The sequence below is a fragment of the Nerophis ophidion genome, linkage group LG04, assembly GCF_033978795.1.
Source record: "Nerophis ophidion isolate RoL-2023_Sa linkage group LG04, RoL_Noph_v1.0, whole genome shotgun sequence".
Lineage (NCBI taxonomy): Eukaryota > Metazoa > Chordata > Actinopteri > Syngnathiformes > Syngnathidae > Nerophis > Nerophis ophidion.
Window position 1 is genome coordinate 36306403 of NC_084614.1, and position 21890 is coordinate 36328292.

The 21890-nt window shown below is 37.9% G+C and overlaps 1 protein-coding gene across 2 annotated transcripts in view; it reads right to left on the reverse strand.

The window, feature by feature from the left end:
* Positions 1 to 14342, reverse strand: part of LOC133551354 (flotillin-2a) — a 55025-nt gene extending 40683 nt beyond the window's left edge. Inside the window, exon 1 of one of the 2 annotated variants that reach the window (XM_061897989.1) lies at positions 14151 to 14342. In XM_061897989.1, the coding sequence (XP_061753973.1) occupies positions 14151 to 14199 (49 nt within the window). In that variant the 5' untranslated portion in view covers positions 14200 to 14342. The remainder of the gene's footprint in view (positions 1 to 14150) is intronic. The other variant, XM_061897987.1, reaches the window with a different exon arrangement.
* Positions 14343 to 21890: the final 7548 nt, after the last annotated feature.

The window sequence follows — 21890 nt, forward strand, 5'->3', positions numbered from 1 at the left end:
CTTTAAATAAAGAAATAAACATAATGCAATCACAGCTGGTTCTAGGAGAAATAAGCAAGTATAAAGGAATGTGTGTGCTCACAATTTCTTTTCTTACTTAAAGCGGTCATATTATGATTTTTTTTGTACATTTAAAACACTTCCATGTGGTCTACATGACATGTATTGGTGGTTCTTAGTCCATAATTTTGCATAAGTTATGTTACACAGACCATCTTCGAACTGCTTTCTGACCATCTCTTAAAGATGCAAGGTTTTGTGGGCGGTCTTATTTACGGGCCTCCGCTTCATCTGTGTCTTCCCCCCGTCAGCCGTGTATAGTGTCTACTGACAGATATAAGTTTGAACCATACGCTACTTTGTATTAGAAATGGCAACAGCGCAGGATGTGTATTCATGTACAAGCAAGTCTGCCCTACAACAAGAGTATAGAGAAAAGAAGGTGCTTATTGACTGCAGTGTCAGACTATAATGGGGGACTCCCGCAAATATATCATAATACTTAGTTGCGCCACCTGAGTTTTGCAACTACTTTAAAAATTAACAGGCTTTTTTGTTTGGTCACCTAAAGAATTTCTTAATAAAAGTAGTTCATAACCATCTGGTATTGTGATGCGAAAACTTCATTGTCAAGATTTTCTGCCGCTTGTCTGCTCTTTGTTGCAATTCCTCGTTTTTGGGTCACAGGGTAGAGCCACCTTTGCGCACGCGTAATACCCATTACCTCCTGACTACTTAAGCTCTCTTGTCCATTTACTCGGCGCTAGTACGCAGAGGTGGGTAGTAACGTGCTACATTTACTCCGTTACATTTACTTGAGTAACTTTCGGGATAAATTGTACTTTTACGAGTAGTTTTTATGCAACATCCTTTTACTTTTACTTGAGTATATTTATAGAGAAGAAAAGCTACTTTTACTTCGTTCCATTTATCTACATTCAGCTCGCTACTCGCTACTTTTTTTTATCGATCTATTAATGTTTGTTTTGGTTAATGACAGCTTCAAAGTAGAATCTACGCATGCCTGCGTTTCACCAATCACATGCAGTCACTGGACCAATCAAACAGAGCCAGGCGGTCACATGACCCGATTTATACAAGTTGAAAAACGTATTGGGGTGTTATCATTTAGTGGTCAATTGTACGGAATATGTACTGTACTGCGCAATCTAATAATAAAAGTTGCAATCAATCAATAAAAAGTGTAAAGGAAAAAAGGCACTTTTTATTTCAACCGTACTTCCCGTCAAAAGCCTAAAGACTGATCGCACAGTTCCTGTCTTCACAATAAAAGTGCCGCTCCATTGCACCTGCGTTAACAAAATAAGAGTCTCCGAAAGCCAGCACAAAGAAGCTAGCAAACTACGGAGTTTGCCGCCAATGTATTTCTTGTAAAGTGTATAAAAACGAATATGAAAGCTGGACAAATAAGATGCCAAAAACCAACGACTTTCATGTGGTATTAGACAGAAAAGAGGAACTTTTTCTCCTCCATTTGAAAACGTGGACGTCTGAGTCCAATCATTGCAAGTCATCAGAATCAGGTAATACACCAACTTATATTCTTGTCTTCATGAAAGATAGGAATCTATATGTTAAACATGCATGTATATTCATTAAAACACCTTCAACATGTGAACAAAAACGGCAAAATAAATAAATATAAATTATATACTGTATATATAAATGTATGTATGTGTATATATATATATATATATATATATATACATACATATATAATTTGGGGGTGTATAAATGATGTGTGTATGTATGATATGTGTGTGTATAAACGATATGTGTGTGTATGTATATGTATATATGAGGTACATCACCTCGACTTGATCATTTACTAAGTAATTGATAAACGTTGAAAAACGTATTGGGGTGTTACCATTTAGTGGTCAATTGTACGGAATATGTACTGTACTGTACAATCTACTAATACAAGTTTTAATCAATCAATCAAATCAATGAATGACCACTGAGGCTATGGTGCTGTTGAGTTATTGTGGCTCAATGTGACATTTTTGTTATTTTATTTTAATGTACTATTATTTAATATATATTATTGTTTTAGTTGCTTAAGAGATATTCCTGGCTCTGAATTTGCTCATTGCTATTTTTATGTTTTTGTGCATTATTTGTTGCCGTAATCAGGTTACTCATCAGTTACTCAGTACTTGAGTAGTTTTTTCACAACATACTTTTTACTTTTACTCAAGTAAATATTTGGGTGACTACTCCTTACTTTTACTTGAGTAATAAATCTCGAAAGTAAATGTACTCTTACTTGAGTACAATTTCTGGCTACTCTACCCACCTCTGCTAGTACGGTAGATTTCTGCTGGTTTACCCTTCCAGTTGCGTTCATATCCTCTGCTCTGGCTCCACTTACGTTTATCGTTCCTGAGTCTCTGTCGTGTAGTGTTAATTGTTTCTTCTCCACACCTTTTGTGTGCGTTTTTGTTTCTCCACACCATTTGTGTGCATCCATAGTTATTTTTCTTCACTCCTTTTACAGTGCATTTTCAAAATATTTTTTTATATTTTTTCTCTATGATGGACTCCTATTTCGTCGAAAGCGGATCGTGACACCCATACCACAATTATTGTCGAATGTATTCAAAAAGTACTTACACATCGTTTAACTAACCTTTAGTTATAAAATACCTAAATAAAAGCACAATCTGGAGGTTCGATGAGCACAATTTGAATTGCTTAGTTGCTCAGACAGCAATGAGTTTATCCAAGATTAGCTATAGCCACCTACTGATGAGCACGCTAGCTGCTCGAGCTAGCTCAGCAAATTGCTAACGAGCGATCAGCACACTTGCTTGCGTCCCCGAGAAATGATCAGTATCATTAGTCCGTGACTTTAGCGACGCGCGGTTACCAATCCTGGTTTTAGAATTGTTTTAATTTGAAAAGTTATTACTAACTGTCGTGAGTTTTACCGCTGTTTATCACTAACATAGGTAATCCTTACAACCCAAACCGCATGACATGAAAAGTAGATATGGGAATCTTTGAGCGCCTCACGATTCAACTCCGATTCTTGCAGTCACGATTGGATTTGGAATTGATTTTCGATTGGATTAAGAATTGATTCTCGATTCAACACAAATCTTACAGTATGTTATTCAAATAAAATAAATAAATGGGTTGTACCTGTACAGCGCTTTTCTACCTTCAAGGTACTCAAAGCGCTTTGACACTACTTCCACATTTACCCATTCACATACTGATGGAGGGAGCTGCCTTGCAAGGCGCTAACCAGCACCCATCAGGAGCAAGGGTGAAGTGTCTTGGTCAAGGACACAATGGACGTGACGAGGTTGGTAGTAGGTGGGGATTGAACCAGGGACCCCCGGGGTATATACCGTATTTTTCGGACTGTAAGTCGCAGTCTTCTCCACAGTCTCCACATTTTTTTTTTTGTTTGTTTTTTTATAGTTTGGCTAAGTCTCACCCAAAGTACAAAAAAAAACACGACTTATAGTCCGAAAAATATGGTAAATGACAACAAAACCTTTTCAAAACAGGTTACAGGTTGCAAGCTCCTCTTGACTGCTAAAGTATGACTTATACTGTAAACTCAGTGTTGGCTTAAAAGAAAAGTCTACTTAAAAATGTATTTTTCATCTTTTTTTTTTACAAATAAATCATGGAATGTTTATCAATCTAAATAAAGAAAACAAAGCAATTCAACCCATCCCAGCTTTACAATAATGAAGATAGAAATTTACAAAAAATTGAGAAGAGTTAGGGTAGTCCTGTCTTTTCGGTAATGCCATGCAGACATTTGACAACATACAAATTGCTGGACAAATATTTTTTGATATATCAACAGCTTTTTATCATTATTTGAATGTAGTAAAACCTTATTCAAACCAAATACATTTTAAATATTACAATTAACCATGATATAAATTGATTGTGTTATACTAAATCTCCTTAGGACTTTGATTTAATCTCTATGGATGGTAACCACAAACTCAAGGCAATAGAAACAGTTTGTGGCCTTTTTAAATATAGGGGGAGTCTCATTTGCGGATCTGCATGTTTACGTCTATCACAAGTGGCCTATCTGCTGGATACACTTGTTTATGAAAACTATTACAATCTGGTTCTGGCCTAAATGAAATCCAACAGCAGCACGGCATCCAAAAGTCAAAAGAAATTATGGCTTTAAATCCAAACTCACAGATTTGTAATACAGTCATAATAAGCGAAACTTGATTCCACTTTAACAAAGAAATTGCTTTTTGACTGAAATGAGTAACCACATGTTTACTTATTTGAACCATGCATGTTTCCATTATCAAATGTTTTGATGTCGCAATGTTTGCTCACGTGACACAACACTAGTAGAGTAAGTAGCCTTGTGCGTTTACTATTGCGACAAAACAAAAATACATTTAGTGACAACATAAAAAGCACATTCAACTATTTACTGTATCTTCAGTTTAATGCTGCAACGCAGGTTTGGGGGATTCATTAACAACCGTGATTGTGCAACGAAATAATGTACTTGTGGTAGGAAATATTTCAAATCAATATGTCTTATCAAACAATAAAGTGTTGCAGAAATGAAGGGAACGTTTTGTGTCAGTTTAGTTGAGCTACACAAGCAGCAATGAGTCTGGTTCCTCTCCAGTGTTTCGGGTCACATTCCCAGCTGTCACGTTAAACTGACAGAAACACTACGGGGAGGAGCTCAACTATATTTACTGACAAACACACACACCTAGGTTTACCCCAAACACAACATATGAACTATTTAGGAACATTTCCATTAAGAGGGTTGCAAATAAAAACTAAAAAAGAACTCTGCCAATTGTCAAAACCTCATCCTCCAAATGTAATCACTTGTTTCTTATCCCACTTCTGAGATTTTGTAAAAGTACAGGTATATTAAAATATGCCCATAACTTCATAGATAGCTATAGTAAAGTGAAAGTAACAGAGTGAAGCCTCTTAATCCAGTGTCTTTGTCTCTGTTGTTGGAGGGGGGTCGCAAGCATGCACAAACATAAGTTGAAGTTTGTAACGTAAACCCAAGGTAAACATAGTAATGCTCCACATCAGCCCCTATATTCAATAACTGTTTCCTTATCCTATTTCGGACAGTTTCTGAACGGTAGATGAACATTTGCCAATAATGTTTTGAGCTAGAAAAGGAGTGAATGCGCTTGTCTGTCCCCACTGTCTTTGTTTATGCAGGGCCGCTAGCATAAACACACAATTTGCAGACACAGCTAGAATGTGTCATCAACAGGCATTATCTTGATATAACGAAAGTTTAAAAAACTTTATCGTCAGCCTAATCTATATAATTTATATTATATATTGTCTATATTGTGTAAGAAAGGTTGGTATTGCATAATAGAACCCCTATAACCATGTATGGTTACCTGAAATTTGAGATAGGCGTCAATCTTAACCAAAACCCAAATGAAAATGAGCGAAAAAGAAAATGGATGGGTGGATGTTTTCATACGACATTTCATACTTTTATCAAACAGAACTGTTGAGGTCCATCGTTGTTTGTTGTGAACTTTTTTGAAATTTTGAAACCGCAGTCAGACTGGATGTGGCGCAACGCGCTATTATTGTGAAGGGGGAATTGTGCTGTGCTGTTGTTCTCGGCTTGAAGAATAATGAGGAGACGTGGCTGTAAAAAAATAAAAATAAAAATAAAAAAGATCAAACCTCTCAAATTGCAACCAGTGTTTGTAGATTAATGTAACATTCACTAATTTCACTATGTCGTTACAACAACACAAGAAGATGAGATGTGCTGTGGGTGTATGGATTGTTCCTGCTAGTTTAAGCTTAGTAGTTTAGTCGCCGTTGCAAGTGGCCGCCTCGACATTGTTGAGTTCAGGACGTTTGAGTGTATTGTGAATAAGTGAACTCATTATTTTCTCAAATAAATGTCTCTTCTCCTCAGAATGACGACATTTTACTTACAATTATCTCAATTTCCCTGCACAATTTTGTGACTCTGTCCACGGTTACGTGAACATGGAAATCATATGCCTTACTTCTTGTATTGATTTGAGCAATTATTGTTTATTGACTAGGGTTGTCCATCCATTTACTACCGCTTGTCCCGTTCGGGTTCGCGGGGGGTGCTGGAGCCTATCTTAGCTGCATTCAGGCGGTAGGCGGTGTACACCCTGGACAAGTCACCATCTCATCGCAGGGCCAACACAGATAGACGGACAACATTCACACTCACATTTACACACTATGGCCAATTTAGTGTTGCTAATCAACCTATCCCCAGGTGCATGTCTGTGGAGGTGGGAGGAAGCCGGAGTACCCGGAGGGAACCCACGCAGTCACTGGGAGAACATGCAAACTCCAAACAGAAAGATCCCGAGGCCAGGATTGAACCCATGACCTTCGTATTGTGAGGCACACGCACTAACCCCTGTACCACCGTGCTGTTGCGATGGGTCAAATAAAATAGCAACCATGGTGACATCCCAAACTTCTGTGCTCTTTTTTCACTTATTCGCTCCTCATCTGTTTCATCGTCGTCGTCAAATTTTGCATGCACGTTGCGCGGCCCAATACTCTTTTTTTTTTCTGATTATTTTATTTCATAACCGTGAGAAGCCATAATCGAAAATTTAAATTTGATTAATTGTCCTGTCCTACCCCTTTGGTTCTCAAATGTTATGTTGAGAAAGACAACTTAAGTGGGCACGTGTTAGTAACAAAGAAGAACCCGGTGAACCGGAACTTAATGAGTTAACTGGTTCAACATTTAAAGTTTGCCAATTAAAGCAGGGCTGACTTAAGCAGGTTTGCAAAACCGTCTTTCAAATCATGTTTTTGCTATCCATAAGTTGCCGATTAACTCCTATTGTAAACAAGACTGGGTCGTTTGTGTTAATGCTAAATTGAGATATTCACAATCAGTAACTTAACTGTAAAGCGAAAGTACACAACAGGCACAGCATCTGTGTTTGAGAGCATGATTTAGTTGCAGCATTTTTTTCTATAAAACGGTATGTAGTGTCACATGCTTTATGGTTGAAATTAACCAAATTTTGTCAATGCCAACAAGAGTGAGAGTCTTTAGCGATCCGATGAGCTACAGACTATTAATGCTCCAGTCTTTCTACCTCTGGCATAACTGACATTCCTGACTGCATACTACCAAGGGCGGAGATGGGGTTGTTTGAGTAACCGAATACCAATCTACACACTTAAAATCCCGTATTCAGCTTTGATATGACAGGACAATTCACGACTTGCAACAAACAAATAAACCTGAAAAATACACCATGGAGATTTTTACAGCATGTCAAAAAAGGAAATTTCACAGTTGATAAGTATATCTCCACACAGCAGAGTCAGTAAAGTTTGGTCATACCATATACAGCTTATGCCCACTTTTCTCTGTTCCTCTGTGTGGTTAGCACTGTCTTCACCATGGAAAATCCCCAAAGCAGATGCAGTTTTGTTATGTGATTTACAAACAAAAGCAAAGATCGGAGATTATTGAAGGTTCAATGTGCACTGCAAAAACAATGAAACTGATTTAGTGTGCAATGTGTGCTTTGTGATTTAACATCAGGCTAGCATAGGCTAGAATCCAAATTGCACTTAAACGAATCAGCATTTCAGTCAATTTTGTAACGTCTTAGTGAAAAAAATGATTGTGCAATGCAGTTTACATGGTGACTTTTGTATGGCCCAGCATTGTGCACACTAGGAATGTAACAATATGACAATTTCATATCACGGTTCTCGTGACCAAAATGACCACAGTCATTATTATTATTGTAATATTGTTGACTGTGCACAAAAAGTACTTATACACACAATTGTTTTTAAATAACTAAAATAAATATACACACTGTTAAATCTTTCAACGAAGTACTTTTTCAAACAGAAAATCTTACGATATTTTAAACGTATGTTTCTGATTGCACTCAAAGAACAATTTTAGAAGATTAAAATAAAAATTAAAAGTATTAAACACACTGGGCTTTTCTTGTGCTCAAAGAACAGTTTACAATTTTACATATTAAATATAGCATGCCATTCTCTAGGATTAGGTTAGAATAGAATGAATAGAAAGCTTTACTGACATTGTATTGTATTGGTCCGCGCTTTAAGACAAATACAATTATTAGTAAATACTAAAAACAATACTATGGCTGAAACTAGAAAAATAAGACATGTAGCAGATAAAAGACACATTCTTAAGGATAAAACAAATTGTAAAAATGTGTAACACAATTCAGTAATTTCACTCGCATTAGTTTACACCAAGGGTCGGGAACCTTTATGGCTGAGAGAGCCATGAAAGCCAAATAATTTAAAATGTATTCCCGTGAGAGCCATCTAGTATTTTTTAACAGTGAATACAACTAAATCTGTTCATTTATAAATAAGACCAACATTTTTAGAGTACAATAAGTCTCATTCTTTTTAATGACATTGTTATTCTGAAGCTAACCAATAATAAATACAATACTTCTTACCAATAACGTGACCTTCCTGTACCCCAAAAGACAGCTGGGATTGGCTGAGCCACCCAAAACTTCGAACAGGTGCATTATTCATTACTTATCCCGTTAAGGAATGTCAGCTAAGATTCATCTGAGAGCCAGATGCAGTCATCAAAAGAGCCACATCTGGCTCGCGAACCATAGGTTCCCTACCCCTGGTTTACACCAAACGGGCGGTTTTGACTGCCCTAATATTTGCCATAAAGATGTGAACAGCAGGGGATGAAGTTAACTATATTACCTTTAAACTCATTGTGCAGGTCTGGATAATTGTTATTTAAATATTTTCCTAAGTTTGAAGCACAAGTGATAATACTGTCTTGCCACTTTTGGCTAGGCATGTTTGCAAAGAACTGCTTACAGCGCGGCACTTCCGTGTTCAAAGTGTCACCTTGATCAATAATTTTGAGCCCAAATACCTCCATATAGCGCTTCACGCAACCTCTTTATTAACCAGTAGAATTACCTTTATATGCCATTTTTCCTCTCCTCAGTTTCTGCTTGTGCGCTGTGTTTGTGTGGGTGCTGACACACTTAACATGTACCTCGGCTCTGTGCGTCAGCGTTGCACAATAGCATACAGATGAAAAGAGTACCCGTATTTTTCAAAGGCAGTATAGTATTGTTTTTAATTCATTAGCACCGCGGTACTTCATAAGTACCGGTATACCATACAACCATAATTATTTGTCACTGATAGTGTATTTTATGTCTAAAAGTGTTTTTCAACCACTGTGCCGTGAGATACAGTCTGGTGTGCCGTGGGAGATTATCCAATTTCACCTATTTAGGTTAGAAATATTTTTTGCAAACCAGTAATTATAGTATGCAAGTTATGTGTTGTTTTTGAGTGTCAGTGCTGTCTAGAGTTCGGCAGAGTAACCGTGTAATACTCTTCCATATCAATAGGTGGCAGCCAGTAGCCAATTGCTTTGTAGACGTCGGATAAAACGGGAGGCAGCGTGCAGGTAAAAATGCTTAAACCAAAAATAAACAAAAGATGAATTCCCCTAATAAAAGGCATTTAAATTTGGCGAAGGCTATGCAGAACAAAACTAAAACTGAACTGGCTACAAAGTCAACAAAAACAGAATGCTGGACGAAAGCAAAGAATTACTGTGGAGCAAAGACTTACTGTGGAGCAAAGACGGCGTCCATAATGTACATCCGAACATGAAATGACAATCAACAATGTCGACACAAAGAGGGATGAAAAAAACTGAAATATTCTTGATTACTAAAACAAAGTAGATGCGGGAAATATCGCTCAAAAGAAGACATGAAACTGCTTCAGGAAAATACCAAAAAAAGAGAAAAAGCCACCAAAATTGGAGCGCAAGACAAGAAATAAAACACTACACACAGGAAAACAGCAAAAAACTCAAAATAAGTCATGGCGTGATGTGACAGGTCGTGACAGTACACCTACTTTGAGACAAGAGCTATATTAATGCATGGTTGGTTATGGTTTGAAGTCATATCCAACAATTGTGACAACAACTTATTACTGTCAACTGAATTTAGTTTTTAAATGATTTCTGCTAGTGGTGTTCCTCCCGATTTCTTCAACGCAAAAATTGTGCCTTGGCTCAAAAAAGGTTGAAAAACACTGGTCTAAGAGAGCACATGTTTCAATGTATAATATCATAGTTGCTCAGACAGAAATGTGTTTACATAAGTTTGGATTGGAGTAAGCTGTTTTTTAAAAAGGGCCCTAATATGGGAAAGCAACTTTCTTTACCTATTTGTAACTGCTTATGTGTATTTGGGATCTGCAGAAGTCCAGAAAATTTGAAATCAAACCGTGGGGGAATTGCAAAGCTATTTATAACATCATTTTGCCTTCCTTTCTACTTCTCCCCAAACAAACCATTTGGAATTTGAACAATATGTGACGTTTTTCCCACCAATGACGTCAGCGGATTATCCATGTATGGCAGAAATTTACCCGAGGATCTTTGCGCAAATCCGCCATTTTTATATTATGTACGAGCTTTTGTAGTTTGCACGACAACATGCCCAACATGTTCTCTAATTGTGATTATTGTGACAATTTAAATATTTTAAGTACAAGTAATATAAGTTATCGAACGAGATTGTCAAATTTGAATTACAGCGGATGAGTGTATGGCATACATAGCTCTGCTCCAGCACAAATTTTGATTGGCAACTAATTGGCTTTGTCCATCCATCAATTTTCTACCGCTTGTCCCTTTTGGGATCGCGGAGGGATGCTGGAGCCTATTTCAGCTGCATTCAGGGGGAAGGCGGTGTACACTTTTGTACAATTGGCTTTGTATTCTTTCTAATTATAGTTTCACACTTTGTTGCATTAAATTCCTGGTACAACATGAGCCTGTTCCCTGGAGGAAGTGGCGTAACAGAGAGTTTAGTTAGCTGTGAATCCCAATATAGGACACAAAATCACATTGAGTGAAACTAATAAAAATGTATAAATTACGGACCGCATGGTAGTTGGAGCTTTAAATACCGGCACATAGTTTATAGTTTATAGAGCGCAAAAAAATATTAATGCACACATGTTAAATGTATAATTTAAATGTTTTATGTTGATGTGTGCATTTACTAGAAAAAGGAAGATTGTTATGGCAAGCGGAAAATTGTTTTCACTATTTTCCTTAAAATATGCATTGAGGTTATAAAGTCTCGATCAATCTAACAAACTAATTGATAGATTATTCCATTACTGAAACATTCAATAAGCTACAGCCCAATACACTAACACGTGGTCTAATTTCTAAATGACAATTAAAAAAAAAATTCAACTTAAAAAGGGAACTGCACTCCTTTTGGGATTTTGCTTATCGTTCACAATCATTATGCATGACGATGGATGGGGGTTTTTTGCATTCTAAATATTAAATATTTGCGATCAAAAGTTTTCTTACAATGAAGCCTATGAGAGCTGCGTGATTCCGTTTATAATAAACTATAGGGGGAAAACGTCTTTTCGTGTCTTTCTCGCCATTTCCGGGCCTAAATAGCTGTGAAAGTGTACCAACTTGTCGAAATTACCTCCTCAGACTTCTTCTGTCCAGGTGACACGCATGATTTATTGTCGACAATAAACTTCCAGGGAGCAAGGATACCAGAAAGCATCAGACTTTTCGATGATGTAAATATAGAGACAAATAGCAGTGATCACATCGTCGCTATAAACAGTTTGTCTGTGTTAACGCTTATAATACCAATATTACGATTAATTGGTTAATTGTCAGGTCGCGAAATGTAAATGGAGTATTGTTGGTGGTTTTTGAATGGTTATTTATTGGATTTTATGGGCGAAATAGAGGACCTCCCAAGGGCTCTGCTGTAAGCGAACTGTTATTTGTGTTTATTTAATATTTACAATGCATTAAAAAAAAAAATCCAACCGTCGTCATGTCTTTCAAAATGATTGTGAACGTTAAGTAAAATTCCCCAAAAAAGTCCAGTTCCTTTTAACAAGCAATAATAAAATCCTCTTTAGCCTCGCTTACACCAACAGTTAACTGTTACTAGTAAATAACATTCACCTAAAAAAATCAAAATTACCCACACATTTGCAATCCAGCATTCACGACTCATTAAAAAACGGTTAACACAAGTTTTATAATAGCAAAAGTTTGACCCTGCAGCGATTATTTATGTTTGTTATTCATATGTGTGATTGGGTTTGACATTAGATGATACACACTAGGGCTGGGCGATAAATCGATATAAGAGATCTATCGCGGGTTTGTCTCTGTGCGATATAGAAAATGACTATATCGTGATATTCGAGTATACGTTCTCACGCAGTTGCTTTTAGCTGCGGGCATTACACTGCAGGTTCTTCTCACTCTTTCTTGTGTGTCCTTCTCACAGACAGCAAGCGTACAAACGTACACACGTCACATACTGTCACGTCCTACATCACATACGTATATGCCATTGCAGGGCAGAGAGGTGGTAGACTGGGTAACGTTAGCTGTGATGCTAGCGAAGCCGTGCGAGTGGTAATAACAGAGAAAGAAGGTGCTAATAAAGGAAGAATTAATTCCCAAGAAAAACAGCAGGGGGTCCATCGTCTGGCGGTGGTTTGGCTTCAAGCGGGAGGATGTCGAATAGACAATTTTAATATGTCAAGTGTGGGGTACAAGTACAGGCTTCACGGTGGCAGAGGGGTTAGTGCGTCTGCCTCACAATACGAAGTTCCTGCAGTCCTGGGTTCAAATCCAGGCTCGGGATCTTTCTGTGTGGAGTTTGCATGTTCTCCCCGTGAATGCGTGGGTTCCCTCCGGGTACTCCGGCTTCCTCCCACTTCCAAAGACATGCACCTGGGGATAGGTTGATTGGCAACACTAAATTGGCCCTAGTGTGTGAATGTGAGTGTGAATGTTGTCTGTCTATCTGTGTTGGCCCTGCGATGAGGTGGCGACTTGTCCAGGGTGTACCCTGCCTTCCGCCCGATTGTAGCTGAGATAGGCGCCAGCGCCCCCCGCGACCCCGAAAGGGAATAAGCGGTAGAAAATGGATGGATGGATGGATGGGGTACAAGCGTTGCTACCAAAAGTAGCATTACTGCTAAAATGTAGCATCATTTGAAAATTCACCTGCTAATAACTTTAATGAACACAGTTTTGCTCAATTGACTTAGTTGTGATTTCCCTCTCTGCATGAAAGTTTAAAAAGTAGCATATATTAATGCAGTATGAAGAAGAATGTTTAAATGTAGACACATAGTGTTACTTCAAGGCTAAGGCAAAATAATGAGATATATATCGTGTATCACAATATTGCCTAAAAATATCGAGATTTTTAAAAAAGCCTAAATCGCCCAGCCCTAGTACACAGAGCATATAAACGACAACTGCAGTTCGAAAATATTTGACGAGGGACTACAATTTTAAAAGTTGCACGTTTATGGAATGACTAGATTCTGCCTTGTTTGTTGTCTGAAAACAGGTCCATTGAACTTAAAAACAGCAGAGCACTCCTGTGACTCTGACAAATTAAATAGACCACAATAAAATTGAGTTGGTTCTACAGAATATACAAAATAGGAATAATAGTGAAGGGAGAAGGTCCTTGGCTTTCTGACCATGTCTAGCATCAGCTGATAGCCACAATTCTACTGTTGTTGCACTGGCAAACAGGATGACTTTATGGGCCTCTCCCATGTAATCTAATGTATTCAGCTTCTGCAAGGAGTGGCCATGTTGTGCCACAACCAGCCTTCTTACAACCTTCATGCCTTATACAAATATTTAAAGAACATTAAAAAAATAAACAAGGAATAGGACAATCTGAAATAAATAACGTATGCAATAGAACACAACGCATACACACTATTGATTAATTTTGCCATTAGAACTACTATTGTAAACCGAATATTGACCCAGCGGTAATTATATTTTTTATGCCAGCTAGTAGCAACATATATGCAATATAGATGTGTTAGGTGTATTAGTAAAGTAGTTTTGGGAGGAAATAAGGAGCAAATGATCGAGTGAAGACAAGGAGAACGCCCCCCAAGGCCTGCCTCGAATCTCTTCATGGAGATCCTTCAGCCAGAAAGAGGCCGCCGAGCTTCGGAAGAAAAACAACACCCAAATGCAAGTTTCGTGTGTTTACCTGAAACCACAAGGGCTTCGTTAGGTCCAACGGTGTGGCAGTTTCCCATTTTAAAAAAAGAATATTAAAACCTATACGATAAACACGACGCTATTGCGTTAGCCCCTTTCCCCACCAACGACTCGCTAGTATTTCTTCACAACATCCATGCAGCAGCTTTCAGTCACACCCGTATCGATTTTCCCTTCCACGGAGGATAGTCGATCAGCGTTTCCGCTTATGACTTTCAAAATAAAAGTATACGTTTAAAGCAGATTGTTTGAGCTTTTATTTCCTTCCTACTATTTATTTTGTTTTACTACAACTTGACGTTTTTTAAACATTTTTATCGACCAGTCCTCCCTCTTGGCAAAATTCCCAAACAGTATATGATATAATACTAAAATGGGTGTGGTAGATAACACTTTTCATCGATCCACAATTTTATTAAACGTCAAAAACTGGAATATCAAACACAAGTAAATGTTTGTTTTGTACTTAACATTTGATGTGTACCAGTGACGTCCGGTGAACTAAACACCAGGTGAGGCATAGATACTTTTGGAGGTTTTTTTCTTCTTTTTTTTTTTTTTTCAGCTTAAATTCATAAATGCAGTTCTAGTCATTGTTGATTTAGGTTCCACATTAGAGTAACAGGAATAATAAGGGATTTATTAGCTTTCATAAAAAAAGGTTATCATAATGATATTATGATATTATAAATGGGTCCAAAAAGTATTTGATAAAGTTGTTATTAAATACATGTTGGTCCTATTTGCTTTTAACAAAATAAATCAAGTATTGTGACGCGTTTATCTTACCTTTCTGTATTTGTAGCTGAAGCAGCAATAGCTATCCTCCATGAAAGCGTACTTTGTATGATCACATTCATTTTGTCTTAATGTCCAGTTTAGAGAAGTATTTAATCTTGGATAATAAATGATAAATGGGATGTACTTGTATAGCGCTTTTCTACTTTCAAGGTACTCAAAGCGCTTTGACACTACTTCCACATTTACCCATTCACACACTGATGGAGGGAGTTGCCATGCAAGGCGCTAACCAGCACCCATCAGGAGCAAGGGTGAAGTATCTTGTTCAGGACACAACGGGCGTGACGAGGTTGGTACTAGGTGGGGATTGAACCAGGGACCCTCTGGTTGCACACGGCCACTCTACCACTGCGCCACGCCGTACACAGTACATAGTCCTCCATATTGGCAGACACATTCATTTAATTCAATTTCATTCCAAGCAATAAAACAATATTTTTGCATCTGATAAAAAAAACACCCACTCTAATAAAAAATGCCATGTTTTTTTATGAATGCAATTTTTGTTTTTGTTTTTAAAAAGGGGGAAAAGGCTGGCTTTAGCTGGAAAGACTTGTGTCCGCTAGCTTGAGCGCTCCCACTTCTCCCTGTGTGGCGAGTCAGAGTACTGCTGAGGCAAGTTGACAATATATGGCCCCCTACCTTCAGGCAGAGGTACTTGCTGCCTCAAGGCCTGCCTTTTCACGCACGCGCTCAATACACTTTGTGTGTAGCCGTGGAGGCACCGCCTGTGTCTGCCTCACTTCTCGCCTGCTGCGTTATTTTAATCAGGAAATGCAGATTTTTCCGCAATTTTGACCATGAAAATATCAAAATATACAGGAGCCACACAAAAAATCACATACAAAGCAGAGACCAAAAGAAAAAAAATTCAAACTTATTTTATTAGTTCATTTTTGAATATCTCATGGTTAAGCCTTTCACCCCCTTGGTGGCAACTTGCCTCCCCTGACAGCACGTCACTGGTGTGCACATATTTGGCAACCATTATTGTGCTTTTATTAACTGTCAACCTTATTTTTATTTCACCTGTTTATAGGACGCGTTATAGTTATAATAGTTGACTTAAATTGCATAAAAAAATATACCATCTGTCTTTTCAATTGGATAGAGTAGGATAGATGTATTTATTTTTATCTATATCTTTATTTATCCCACAACGGGGAAATTATGTGATTGCTGCGCAGATTCAAATATGTCCATCCATATGTTAAAAAACAAATGAAAACAAGAGAGAACATTGAAGAAAACAAAGGACATAAAATACAATAAAAGATCTCAGAGCTCTGATGCAACCAGCTACCGCTTCAGCAACACCATTTCTACATACAGCTACAAAAGTAAAACACAACGAAAAATCAAAGACTCAGCAATAAATCAAGGTTCAAAGTTTATTCGTCACATGCAGAGTACACCACAGTGAAATGCTTTTTTTCCATGCTCTTCAGATATTGCGGACAGTGGGATCCAAACACTAGTTGCAGAATCAAATACACTAAATACAAAAAATACAAACATTTGAATAGCTCTGATGTACATCAATTACAAGACAATTAAGTTGCACATTACAAGACAATTAAGTTACACTATAATCAGGGATGGGCAGTAGCAAGCTACATGGAGCTAAGCTATATAGCTTAACTACATTTGCCAGTAGCTTGGCAGTAGATTCACTTCTTTTTGAACGAGTAGCGATTCCTAAAGCTTAGGTATTTTTAGACCCACGTAACGAGGTAGGTCATATCAAAGCTACAAGCTACTAGAAAAAGGACTGCGAATCCAGGCAAAAAAAAATATATGGAGGAAATACAATGACCTGGATGAATCGGAACATCCATACTTACGCAGAAAATCCATGGGGATTGGTTGGTGTTCGTATGATGAGTCACAATTAGCTAAGGTTAGGGTGAAACATTACGGACTGGCCGATCAGAGGCAAGATAAGGGGGGTCATCAAATCAGGAAGGAAAATCATAACAGACGCGCACTGATGTCCCATGATGAAGAGGGAGTCGGAGACAGAGGGACGCTTCAAGCTGACCACTCAAAAAAAAAGAAACCTAATTAAAAATGGCTTAGGGTTTTTCTCCCTCCCTCTTCTGCGGGTGCACCTAGTTGCTCCACTGTGAGCGCCTCCAGACTCGCCCCCTCGTGCACTGCGCAGACCGCGCCCACTCGCTGCTGAAGCCGGAGGCAATCTTCAATCAACGCACCTGGGAGAATTACAGACGACAGGATAAAGAGCCTCGCCGCTGACTTCTCCTCGTCTGAACGTAGCCCTGTTCACAGTAAGCCTCAGGTCACTGACTTCCCCCCTGCGCTCTCTCGTTTTCTTGTTTTCCTCCTGTCTCGTCCTGATCTTTTGTCACCTCTCATTTCCCCCACAGTCCCGTGTATCACCTTCTGCTGCGCACCTCCGCTGCTGTTTTTCCCCTGGACCCAGATTGCCTTCTCTGATCCACCAACACCCTGCTTGCACTTTGGACGCCTCTCTGTTGGCCCACGACCCCCTTTGGACCTCGGAATTCTCTGCCTCTTCCCTCTTGATTTGGACATCATCATTCAAAACGCACTACAACACTCCCTATGTTATTTACATATGTTAATTCCTGCACATAGTTTTACATTCAAACCCATAGTAGCATACACACCGTACGTATTCATTAAGCACTCAATAGATACATTGAATTTGAGCTTCTGCTGTTGTGCCGTCTCCTTCCCTCGTACCAGTCTTAACATAGGGATTTTCTCCCGCGGATTACATTTTTCCTTTAGTGATGGCGACATCCAGGAAACCAGAATAATGCGTGTCGTTGGCCATATTGAGGCAAATGTATGTGTTAAGAGTAAACAATGCCCAAAACCTTAGTTGTAGTTGTTTACTCTGTAAATCAAAATCATAACTGTTCTCTTCATCTACGACGCCAAACAAAAATTTAGGAACACACATTACCATGAGGTGATTTCATGAAAAGTTTTACGGAACATAACCATTAACAACTGTTCCCACACAACACACAAGTTTTTTTTGTTGTTTTTTTGTCAAAATATTGATAGTTGCTGGTCTTTTTACTGTAGGCAGAGAAAGGGAATGACATTATAGAGGTGGGTCACAGAAAAAGCAAACTAAAATAAATCCATACAGTGAGGTTGCAGTAACCCCAAGAGGTAGTTGTACTGTGACCCCAGCTAAACGACAGATAGTTAATAGTAATGGGCCCTTCTTGGGGACATTTGTACACTGTCAGTTACATTAACATTGATATTATACATGTGGTCCCATTGATAAAAATGACATTCAATGGGGGTGCATACTGGGGTTCATATATATATATATATATATGTATATATATATATATATATATATATATATATATATATATATATATATATATATATATATACACACATATATGTAGCTTTGATGTAGCAAACTTTTTTTTGCCATGTAGCTTGTAGTGGAGCTTGCTACAATTTACTATGGACGCTTTCCCTGTAGCTTAGCTACATTTAATCGAGAGTAACTTGTAACTTAGCTTACTTCAATTTCCAAGTAGCTTTGCCATCATTGTAGATATTACAATATTGTCCACATACAATTGCATCATGCAAAGACAAACAACAAAACAAAAACCTTCCCAGACACCATTTGAACACCCATATACACCCTGGTGGCCTCTGCGGTGCATGTTCCACGCCACTGTCTGCTAGGGTGGGAGGTAGCACTGCCAGAGACAGGAACCCAACAAAGCATTTAAAAGAGCCAAATCTGTTCTAGGCTGCCCACTAGCTCTTGGCCAATGTCCCGTCTGTGCACATTACATGCTAATACATGCTCATCCAGCCAGAGCTCCGTGAAGCTCGTTTATACTGACGCTCACTTCAAGCTCTGCAGTCCGACCCCGTATCTTCTCCGGTCTTTCCACGTAGCTCTCTGAGTCAGATCCAATTGTCTAGAAAAAAGCACAAAAAGGCATCACAGAAGTCAAGAAAATGCCACCCCTTTTTGTGCAGTTCCGAACAGGCCCAGACCAACACATGAAAACAAGAGGGAAACATCAAGAAGACAAGGGAGGACACAAAAGGACAGAGCTCCTGCAACCAGCAGCCACTAAAGCCAGGCCAGTTTCAAGGGAATTTGGGGGCGTTGTGCAAAGGGGGTATTTGGGGCTCACAATTAACCCCCTCGCACCCCCCCCCCCCCCAAAAAAAACCTGCACAATTTAAACTGATTGAAGTACATCACACACTCAATTCAGTGCTAAACATTTTATTAAAACAGGATTGTTTATGTACAAATGATAACATATGTATATCAATATGTATACATTTAATCAAATGTGTAATCAACACTAATAAAATACAGGAAATTAACATAATTTGAATAAATAAATATATGTTGACAAAATCTAATATTAAATATGCAAATATCATTCAGAAAATATAACATATTTACACTGAAAAAACACTGGTTTCTTAAATAGTTGATAGAATTAATAAAAATAGGAAAACAAAAAATGTAAACAATGTTTAGATTTGAACATACTTCCAAGCCTCTGTTGCATCAACACTTGTAACTGGTGTGGACTGAAGCTGCCTTGATGAAGTTCATGCACGCTCGGTCGTGCTTTCTTCATCTTTGTCCTCCTTGGAAACATGAGGGGAAGTTGATGGCACTGTTGGAAAAATAGAAATGAATTCCACAAGTGTGTTTTGCTTGCATAGAGTGCAACAGTTGAGAACTTGCTATGTAGATGTTAACACACGCCACCTCACAAATGAAAATATGAAATGTCCGGAAGTAACAACAGGTGAAATATGTTTGTCTGTATGTAACATTTACTGTAATAGGTTAAAGGGGCACTCATACAGTCAGATAAGAGAATTACACAGCAATTTCATGATCACTGGTGTCAAAGACCCAAAAATCTTTGGGGGGGAGGTGCATAGGAATTTGAGCATAGCTAGTTTATAAAAATGTATTTATTTGTAATTGCCTTAAAATAAATATTAGATTATTATTACATTGTGGGGCTAACAAAGCAAATTTAAAAGCATTAAGCACGTCTGTTTTGGTCCATGGTGGATATTCACTACGTTGGATTAAACTAGGTGACCGTGCATGCAGTAGTTTCAGTGTCAAAGTGGGCATAGAGCCACAAAGTAGCCCTGTTACCCGTCTTTTGATGGTTCTTATTCTTGTTCCTCTCCCACTTCTGGCTTCCTGAAGGGGTAAGTGTGTTTCATTTTTGAACGGTGTTTCATCGCGCAGTCAGCAAAAGTTCAGATTATGTCATGACGAGTGGCTGTGAATATTCTTCAAGAGTGGTATTGGCTGCTGGGAGGGGCCCCCTCAAGCGCTATCGTGTCATTGTCATGAATTCATTCCTCACTCTCTGTGTCATTATGCATATTACAGACTTTAGGTGCTGCAAAGGCCCTTCAAAGAGGATTTTGAGAGTCTTTATTCCTTCAATGTCATTATACTGATATTGCCGGTGTATTTTGCAGTGATAAAATCCCAAAGTTATCGTTACTGTAAATGTGAATGCACGACTAGTTTTTGTCAGGGGGCCCTCTTTCAGCTATGGGCAACTGCCTAGTTTGCCTACCCTGTTGCGACAGGCCAGCCCAATAAAACAAAACAAGCCAAATTACGACTATCTAGTTAAAGCTCGTATTTCAAACATTTTTTGTAATAATTTTTTTTTTTACACTTCATAGGTTTTTATCCTCATTACACAAATACACACCACCAGATATGCTTAGATCCAATGCATACACACATGCACATCATCAGGTATGCTTAAATCCCATGTCTATTTATTAAAATGTAGTTGTGTATTTTATTTGTTTGTAGTCTTGATGTCATCTTCAATATTAAAGGCATTTTCAATTTACTGTGTATATACATTAAGGAAAAACATGTCTTATTAGCAATTAACAAATATGTAAACCAAATATTTTACTATTGACATTTTTAATACATAAAAATAATGTTGTTTTTTGATTATGGATATTAAAACACAACACTGACATCGCAAAGAAGGCACGCAAGTTAAGGAAGCAGGGGAAAATTCAGAGCACTTGGAGCTGCAACTTTAGAATTTACATCAAATTAAATCGAGGGCAGGAAGAAGTCAAAGTACTAGTTATTAAAGACATCAAGGAACTGGACAAATACGAAAGATGACATCATCTCGACTATAAAGACACAAAATACACAACTCAAAAACACAGGGAATGTGAATTTGTAGGCTGTGCTTTCTTTATTTATGCAAGAGAAGGATAAAAACACACCCACTGTGAGGGATCACTTATGACAGATTAGTAATACATAATATTCATTGACTATCAACAATAAATTATTACTTATACATTTTCTTCCCATCAATTTAAGATAAATATGTAATAAGTTGTGTTGTGAATGAACTACAGTACCAGTGAAAGACATGGAAAAGGGGTAAGCTTAAATATAAGCCTTGCTTCTTTCTTCTCCTTTTCAGATATTTTAAAATGTAACCACACAATGTTTCTTAATGTAACTTGTTTTTAAACACGACTGATACAAATAAATCATAACTATGAATCCCAACTTTAGGGAAACTCTGTATTGATTGATTGATTGAAACTTGTATTAGTAGATTGCACAGTACAGTACATATTCCGTACAATTGACCACTAAATGGTAACACCCAAATAAGTTTTTCAACTTGTTTAAGTTCAGGGTCCACGTTGTTTAATTCATGGTACTTCTTGGCTATCATACACCAACCCTGGCCTGGAACAGGACCCTCACAAAAAAAGAGTTATTACAAAACCCAAAACCAGTGAAGTTGGTATGTTGTGTAAGTAGTGAATAAAAACAGAATACAATGATTTGCAAATCCTTTTTAATGTATATTCAAATGAATAGACTGCTGTGACG